This window comes from Centropristis striata, chromosome 11 (genome assembly GCF_030273125.1).
Source record: "Centropristis striata isolate RG_2023a ecotype Rhode Island chromosome 11, C.striata_1.0, whole genome shotgun sequence".
Classification (NCBI taxonomy): domain Eukaryota; kingdom Metazoa; phylum Chordata; class Actinopteri; order Perciformes; family Serranidae; genus Centropristis; species Centropristis striata.
The window spans coordinates 27,206,222-27,215,457 of NC_081527.1; the positions used below are offsets into that span (position 1 = coordinate 27,206,222).

At 39.0% G+C, this 9,236-nt stretch overlaps 1 protein-coding gene across 1 annotated transcript in view; it reads right to left on the reverse strand.

The window, feature by feature from the left end:
- The window catches only part of retreg1 (reticulophagy regulator 1), a 34,391-nt gene extending 25,155 nt beyond the window's left edge, over positions 1–9,236 (reverse strand). Inside the window, exons 1-3 of the mRNA XM_059343916.1 lie at positions 9,030–9,236; positions 7,407–7,513; positions 5,394–5,424 (exon numbers count right to left, since the gene is read on the reverse strand). Of these exons, the coding sequence (XP_059199899.1) occupies positions 5,394–5,424; positions 7,407–7,513; positions 9,030–9,226 (335 nt within the window). The 5' untranslated portion in view covers positions 9,227–9,236. The remainder of the gene's footprint in view (positions 1–5,393; positions 5,425–7,406; positions 7,514–9,029) is intronic.

The window sequence follows — 9,236 nt, forward strand, 5'->3', positions numbered from 1 at the left end:
ATACAGTGTGAAAGGGTCAAAGTTATGAGACCAAATCGGTAAACATCCCCTTTTCTATCCATATAACGTTATATATAACTTTATTGACATGTTGCCGTGGATACGCATTGCTCTGCTTCTCTCCTGGTGAAGGCTCGCCTTGTCAGTGACCTGTAGCCGCTCCCCAAATCATACGATTCTATATCTTCTATTTTCTTCTAAATGGGGCCATTATTAGAACTATTGACATCAAATTGTCTTGAAGATGATGTTTTACTAGCGATTGAGACCATAATGTTGTCCTGAAAAAAATTTCTGAGGTAATAAATCAAGTGAGAAGTTTTCAAATTTTGCACTGAAATGAATGGGCAGATTCTTTTTGCAGCCAAACTTAGCACCCCCTACTGGAATTTTTGGTGAATTGCAGGCTCAATGAACTTCCTGGTTGGCCTCCATGCTCATGCATGGAGATTGCCGCCTGGTTGTTATTCTAAAGCCCCTGCTCACCCTGCTGTTTAATTTTATGTGGGGGGATTTGTAAACTCTTTCCCCTGAACAGACTGAATGTGCTCCGGCTCCACCAAGTGGTAACAGTTCAAATGTCAAAGAATGACAAGCTCTGTCTGTTTGTTTGTTTCTCCAGGATGCATACTACTGGGAAGCTTCGGGACGTGTCTGTGCGTGAGGAGGAGGAGGGGGAAGAGTTAACATTTGATTGCCTTTCATCTCATTTTCAGAGAGTCATTAAGTCTCCAGGCTTTAATCACTTTCCAATGCCATGTCTGCACTATTTGCTCACTGCTAAAACCCAAAACTTCAGGTCAGCCTTATCACTCATCTGGCACTGACCGACTGCTCTCACCTATTAGGGCTGTTTCCACTATCGGGAAATAACTGGAAAATACCCGGAATGAGGCGGGTCTCACTCGCCGAAACGCCCCTAATTTGAATAGGAGCAGTCCGGAACCGGCTTTTGTCGGGACTTTTTTAGGCCCTGTAGAAGAGCAGGGTCTTTTTTCTCCCCTGAAAACAGCCTGGTTACTGATTGGATAGATCGCTAAGCAGGATGTGACGTAGTACTCTACACGACAACAACACACGCCATTCGTAAAAGCCGGCAAAACAATGTTCCCAACCCCCTAGACTATTTTTCAAGAAAGCACCTGGAAACAAAAACCCTCCATCACCTCCAGAGTCTCTAAATCCCTCTGGGGGCTAACTTGTAGTTGAAACACAGAGAGTGAGAGGACTTTTGAGAGGGTGTGGCCTGAGACTTTCCCGGTGGCCACTTTCCCCCCCTAGTCGAACACGGCTATGTAGTACGACAGAGTAACAAAATATTACAATTTTATTCTTAAAGATCTCACATTTTTCACTGTGGTGTAACTAATACTCCATCACAGCTATCACAAGGTGAGCACAGTATGTGATTTGTGACTGTGAAACTGAGCCGTCACATGGTTCGGCCTCGGAGAGGATTAGATTAGACAGTCATGTGTGACCAATCAGCTGTGCAGGGCTGCAGCTTGTCTGCAGTCTGGTGCACATTTGGGATGAGTGTACTCTCAGAAAAGGATGTCATGTTCAACACATCTGTGCATTCAGGACATGTATCTCTGATGTAGTTAGGAAAATTCAGCATTCAAATTCTAGAGAGCAAGAAACAATGAGGACAGAAGTTTATTCTTCACTGTAAATTTGCATCTGCTTTGTTTCAAAGACTTAGACTTGTGTCCGTAAAAAAGTACAATATCCAGAAGACTTGGTGTAGAAGAGTCATGTAGAGCTGCAGCAAATTCAGAAAGCTTCTTGTTGAAATAAGGAACAACGCTGCATCAGAGCAGCTGAACTTATCCCACATTGACCCAGAATCTCTCAGGAGTGTAATCTTTCAGCTCACTGTTAGTGCCACGTTTAACTTTAAAGCTATGTAATCAAATGTTCCTTGAGGAAATATGTAATGGACTAATATTGTTCTATTTTAATGTACACAAACTTTGATTTTTTTCTCAAATAAATAGATGTTTCTACATGCTTCACACTGATGAAACATGACTTATTAAGTTAAATGAACTGATTAGCGAGTTTGAGTTAGGGCTGCTTGATTATAGCAAAATTCCAAATTGCAAATGTTTTGGTCATTATTAAGATAAAAAAAACACTTAAGAATGGATTTCTTTAAATTTAAATATAATTCAAATTAAAAAACAATTACAAATTTTAAGGAGGAAGGGGATAAATAAAGATATATTTCAATAAATAATATAAAAAATAATATAATAATAAATAATGAAATAAATAAATAACATCAAGTGAGGTTCCATAGCCAACTTAAAAATGCTAAAAAAAAAAAAAAAAAATACATTTCAAATAAAAATAAATACATAATAACATTATATTAAGATAAAACTATTGATCAAATGTGTGATAATGCACTGCCACAACCAGCTTAAAAACTAAACATATACTCAACATTTTGGTCAACAATATTCAACATATTCCTTTCAGTAATGCAACGAAAACTGATCGATTATGTTCTTTTCATAATCGTTGAAGAACAAAATTGTAAATGGAAACTACATTCCATGAATCGCCCAGCCCTGTACTGACTTCAACTTACCCCTCTAGCCGTAGCTATAAACTAGAACAGTGATGTAGCCTGTAGTGATGTAGTGATGTTACCTCTAAATATTTTGGTACCCCTAATGGAGGCAATGTGTATCTGAACCAGTTACCCCTACATTATTATAATGTAGGGGTATCTGCTTCAGATACACATTGCCTCCAGCAGGGGTACCTAAATATTTAGAGGTAAAAGCTAATTTAGGTCAATTTTGCTATCGGAAATTGACTAAATTAATATTTAATACTTTAAATGAATTAAAGTTACTCGATGGGGCACCACCTATTCACTTAGGAATAGGAAAAGATAGCAAATCATAGTTAATCAGTCTCATAAAGTTAACAAATTATCAATTTGGAACATTGATTATTAATTATGAATATAATTATAATCGAATTACCTTATTAATATTTAGTAACGGTTGAAGGAATTTTGAGTTCTTCTCATAGCAGAGGTTTAGCAAATCATTCATTCATGTGCAACATTAAAGGGAGAAGCATATTAATCCAAAAACATATTTATTCTAAATAAAACAAAGCAAACAGAACACACAATAACTAATCTAAAAGACTATTTACAGTGGAAATGTGAGTGAGGAAAAAATGTGTAACAAAATGGCTACCGAAAGGCGGTCATTTAAATAAATCAAAATGGCGGAAGCCCTTTTGTTCTTGAAGAACAATAGACCATGCGGTCTTGAAGGTCTATGTGTTGTTGGAAGCCAGATTAAAAGTATATTTCATGTGGATTAGTGTGTGAGCAAATCAAATGAGTTATAGTTAGTTTACATGTACAACTTGAGATATGTAGAGCAACATTAATCATACAACTTCAAGTGATCTAGCTACACAAAATATCCCAACAAATATACTTAAACACACAACGGATCAACACCATTGATTAAAGCTTAACAAACTTGTTCTTGCTTACTAACTGCCCAGTACTGTACCACAGAGTCCAGAGTTGAAAGGGAAAGCAGAAATCCTTTTGGAGAAGAATCTGGTTCCTGGTTGGGTTTTGGTGGTTGTAGCGCTGGTTGCTGTTGGCTCCAGAAGCTTGGTGAGGGTCTCTGTGATTATGTCCAGTATAGATCACAGGCAGGAAACTTAGAAGCGTGGTGGTGGGCCCACTTGGTTTGGGTTTTCACCGGCCTTCCCTTAGAGCTGGAGACAGAGGGAAGATGTCTGATCTTCCTCCTGGAAGATCAGACCAGGACAGCAGACATGCTGTTCCTCAGGGAGTTGAGAAGAGAAGAGAGAGAGAAGGGGTGGCTGCAGGACACTTTTGTGTCTCAACCTGGAAGTTGTATTTCCTGTTGGTATCAGCCAATGAGACGCCTTTAGGTATCTCCAGATACCTGTGGGGGTGGGGTCGTTTGTCTTTGTTTGGAGGGGGACAAAGAACGACCTCCATCTTGAAGCATGGAGAGAATTTGTTGACAATAATAATCACTGCATTCAGTCTTTAATCCAAATGAATCTTCTGGAGTAGCTGTGAGCCCTACAGTGATTACCAACAAGGGGGGCGCCAAAGATCCACGGGGGGTCGTGAAGTCCTCTTGATTTTAAGGGATGTAATTGTGGAGGGGGCGTGGTGCATCAGCTGCAGGAGAGAGGTGTAGAGAGGGCTCAGGAGAGCAGCGCCAGGTGAGAGTGATTGACACAACTGCATGGCATTAGCTAATCACTCTCTCCCTTTTAAAACACAGTAGCGTGCTGGACCTGGGAAGGAGATGACTGGAGCACACACACTCCAGAGCGGTGTCAAGCTGACAGAGCACGGCAGCAATAAGCCTGTGAACGGCTCTGTACTATTGTTGTAGTCTGTATTTAATAAAAGTAATCTGAACTGTTATTGTACTCCGTGTCATACCTGCTGAGGGGAAACTCACGGTGGCTCAAACCACGCCACAGTAATAAATCTAATGTGTTAGATATAGATGAGTCAGCATTTAATTAATTAGTGGGACAAAAACAACTAAATAAGGGCTACATTAAACGTTCATTCATTTATTTAAATAGAAAAATCACGATAGAAAAGTTTAAAAATAAAGGCTATATCGCGAGAATAAGGACATGTGTAACATCCCTCCTGCAGTATACACAGGTAACCTCACCTAGTGGTAACCTCACCTAGCGGTAACCTCACCTAACAACAGAAACACAGAGCTAATTGAAAAAAAGCGTCAGGGAGACGAACATGCTGAATACCATGAAAGTCACATTGAGTTTGGCTTCATAGAAGCAATGGACAATGGGGGGCTCACCAAAGTTCATTTTGGTAAAAATGTGGGTCCCTCAAGAAAAAGGTTGGGAGCAACTGAACTAGAAGATATAAAACAAGCCTGACTTTCAGGATCTTCACTGTTCAGTTGGACTAAAAGGTACCTTGAGGCGTCAGCTGGTCATTTAGAGGAACGATGACATAGCATGATGTCAGCTACTGATAAACCATAATCCAAGATGCCGAGGGAAACGGTGGACTGCCCCCCCCCTGGGTGGAGAGAGGTACTGTCTCAAGCGAAGGAGTTCAAGTATCTCGAGGTCTTGTTCAGCAGTGAGGGTAGAACGGAGCGTGAGATGGATCTACGTTCCAACCCTCACCTATGGTCATGAGTAGGGTTGTCAAAAGTATCGATACTCAAAAAAGTATCGATACTAAAACGTTGTATCCGGATACAATACTCATTTTCAAAAGTAAACAGAGAAAAGTCGACCTGCAACCAAACAGCAACACGCACCAACACACACACACAACAAACATCCTGTTCAGATGCACTTCTGTGTCCTACCTTGCTGTCATGCTGCGCCATAAGTGAGCTCCTATGGGAGAGAAGAAATCTATTATTCAGCATCACTGAGGAGGTCACGTCACTGGAAAAGGCATAATAATGAGAGTGATATGGCTAATAAAAATACAACTGATGTATAAACAGATAATGAATGACAATATTGAAAAAGACCTGTAATAATTGTTGACAAAAACTGCTTTAAATGGCTTTACAGCGGCTTAACAATGATGTTATACCTTCATGTTTATGCAGTGCTTATAAATACGGTGGCATTAACTACTGGAAGCACACTGTATGCCTGTAGCATTAATATTTAGAGAACTAAAAGGCCAAAACCATTAAAACATTCTACAGAGGGTTCTTAGTCGACTAACGCTCATATGATTTTTTTCACTAGATCTATGAAATTGAGATTTTCCACAAAGAATCACAGAGATGCTGCAGATTGCAGCTAGATGCAAACTGTGGCTGCAACGTGATCTGATCTGCTGTGAGTGTAAACGTAACTCTCTGTGCTTCACACAGATAATCATTTTGTCCCACATCATGGTTATATATCAGTGGAATCAGGCCTCAAAAGTATTGTTCTGGTATTGACAGAAACGTAAACATTTACTGTTAATGTTTGAGGTCACAGACATAAGCCCAGTTATTGAATTTAGATTTTTACTGTTTGAAAAACTGGACGTGGCAGTCCACAGAAAGAACGAGAAATATCATCCTGTGGTTGTATGCCTTAACCAACTACACAAGTTGTAGTTTACATCCGCCTCTGTGCAGAATTATATGAAACCATGACGATGCTACCAATTTTGATGTTGCTTCAAAGAAGCTTCAAATTCTAAAAACTTGGATGCTTCATACACATCTTCCACACAGCATCTAAACAATTCAGTATCTGGCCAAATCATTCCCCGTCTGTTCCTTAGATTAGCTATTCTCAACCTTGGGGTCCCGACCCCAATTGGGGTCGCGAGATGATTTCTGAGGGTCTTCAAATCATTTTGGAAGTCAGCTCAGTCTCCACTGTGTTAAAGTGTTCATGTGTTAATGTGTTTTAGTCTTTTTGGTCATTTAATGTCTTTTTTTTGGTAATTTTGTGTGTTTTTGTTGTCATTTTGTGTCTTTTTTGATCATTTTGTGTCTTTTTTTGTCATTTTGTTTCCTTTTTTGGTAATTTTGTGTCCTTTTTTGTCATTTTGTGTCCTTTTTGGTCAATTTGTGTCTTTCTGTGGTCATTTTTTGTCATTTTGTGGTCAATTTAAGCCCTTTTTTGCTTAATTTTATGTAATTTTTTGGGTCATTTTGTGTCTTTTTTTTTGTCATTTTGTGTCCTTTTTGGTCAATTTGTGTCTTTCTGTGGTCATTTTTTGTCATTTTGTGGTCAATTTAAGTCCTTTTTTGCTTAATTTTATGTAATTTTTGGGTCATTTTGTGTCTTTTTTTGATCATTTTGTGGTCAATTTGATTCTTTTTTGGGTAATTTTGTGTCTTTTCTGACAAATCCCAAAGTATCAAGTTTTTACTTTCCAAGGAGTCTATGGCTTGAGGCTGACTGTTACACACTCAGGAGGTCAGAATGGACCTTTGAACTTATAGCAAAGGACTTAGATTAAAAGTAACAATAAAACAAAAAAAAACATATATAAATGCACAGACAGAGAGATGTTTTACTTGTTGTCTGCTTCATTATTTGTCCAAAATTCGTCATATCAACTGAGTTTGTATGATCTGAACTGTGCGTGTGAGATTGTGTTCAGGGAGCGGGGGTCGCAGACAACATGCATGTTAGTTTGGGGGTCGCCATTCAAAAAGGTTGAGAACTACTGCCTTAGATAATGTTTTTGCAAAACATTACTAGATTCTGGGAATATATGTTCTTATATAAGGTATTTTGGTGTTATTTATTTATATATTTAATCTTTATTTAACCAGGGAATATCCCATTGAGATTAAGAACCTCTTTTTCAAGGGAGCCCTGGCCAAGTGGCAGCACACACAAAATACAGTTACCTGTGGATCTGGACCAGGCGATGTCTCTGGCGGTTACCATGACGACCAGCAGAGCCAGCAGGACGGCCAGGAGGCTGTAGGCCCGGAAAGAGCTGAAGGCCACAAACCTGAAGAGACAAAACAGAAGATTTACTCACATCAGACACCAGTATATTACAATTATATGTTCAGTTTGTGCGGAAAAGTAAAGCCAAGGCAGAAATCCCAAAAACTACAAATCCTCCATTGACCACTGGAGGCTGGCTCCAAAAGAGTCAATCCTCATGTTCAACCTTTTGGAGTTTTAGGCTATTTTGCCAATTTCCTTTTCATTCTGCCTGTATACACCACTTAAAAATGTTTACCATGCCATGTTTGTATCATTTTTTCCAGCACAACCTCACCTATATGAAAACTGTGTTTTTTTTACTTTCAGAGCACAATCATGGTTAATGAAGAATTTTAAATGTTTTTTTTTCAATGTTGTTGTTGTTGTTGACGATGTACAGTTATGGATAAACAAACATTTTTGTAGTTTACAGTATTTAAGTTTTTTTGCAGTAACTGTAACTGCAGTAACAGACTTTGTTTACTGATCATGCGAGCCTTTATCTAATTAAGAGCTATATGACTATTGACTACTAAAGAGGTGACAAAGAATTTTAAATGTTGATTACAAATATAACCTATAAGAGGTAAAATGACGAGTACATCTAGTTCTATATTTAGATTATCTCTGGTTTTACTTGGCATATAATCATCAAACAAAAACTGGCATTGAGCTTAAAGCCAGAACTTTAGAGGGAAATTGAGGGCAGGAAACACAATGTTGAAGTTTTTATGCCGTGACTTCATGTATAAGTCATGACTTGACCACGTCGGCATGATTGGTGACTGCAGAGGGTTAAAATGCCCAATTTATGCCCATTTACAGTCTAGTGCAAAGAACAGTTTGGATCTCTGTAGCGCCCCTTCCTGGCAACTTTGAGGAGTGAATTTTTATATAACTCACCCATTTAATTTATATCAAGTCCCAAAGTTATGCCTCATTAAGGGCGTGGTTGCTTTGAGTGATTCACATGAAGCTTGCTGCTGCATTCGCACCAAATAAAACAAATATGGTATTTTACATACTATTTTCTAGAGACTTGGAAGTGTTAACATACTACTGTATTTAAAACATGTAAATGTTTTATGGCCTGATTGCAGTGTCAAAGTATTTCGTACTTGCCCATAATTGCATTGTTTTATTACCCACAGTATGGGATATAATATGTATAGAAAACTGAATGTAATCATCAGCAGAGTAAATAAAAATGAAAAAAATGTACATTCTTTTCAAACATCTGATTTTTCAATGTCATTGGAATATGACTTATAATAAGATGTAAAGAATATAATTTATTTTGTGAAATGTTATAAAAGTAACCCCCTCCCCAAAAAGTAATTTACCCTTACAAAATATTGTAGGGGCCTTTATACTAAATAGTTTAAAGAAACAAAACCAATATAATATCTGTAAAGCGAATTAAGCCTTATCAATACTATTGTGAGGTTTTGCTGAGGTTTGGGGTCAATCCAAAGTCATAATAATTTGTCCTGTAATGAGCAGGAGCTGTGATATCCCTGCGTCATGATGCCTACCAGATCACCGTGTTGGCTGCAGCAAACAGGGCTGAAGTCCTGCAAGGTCTCTGCCTCCAGCTGACCAGGCCGGTAAGACGACACCCTGCCCGGCCGGAAGGCGCCTCCATCCGGCGGTCTTCCTGGCTCAGCGGCCCCGACGGCCCGACCACCGCCTCCCCGTAGCCCGCGGTTCCCGTTTCCCGGCTCCCCAGCATTGGAAAACGA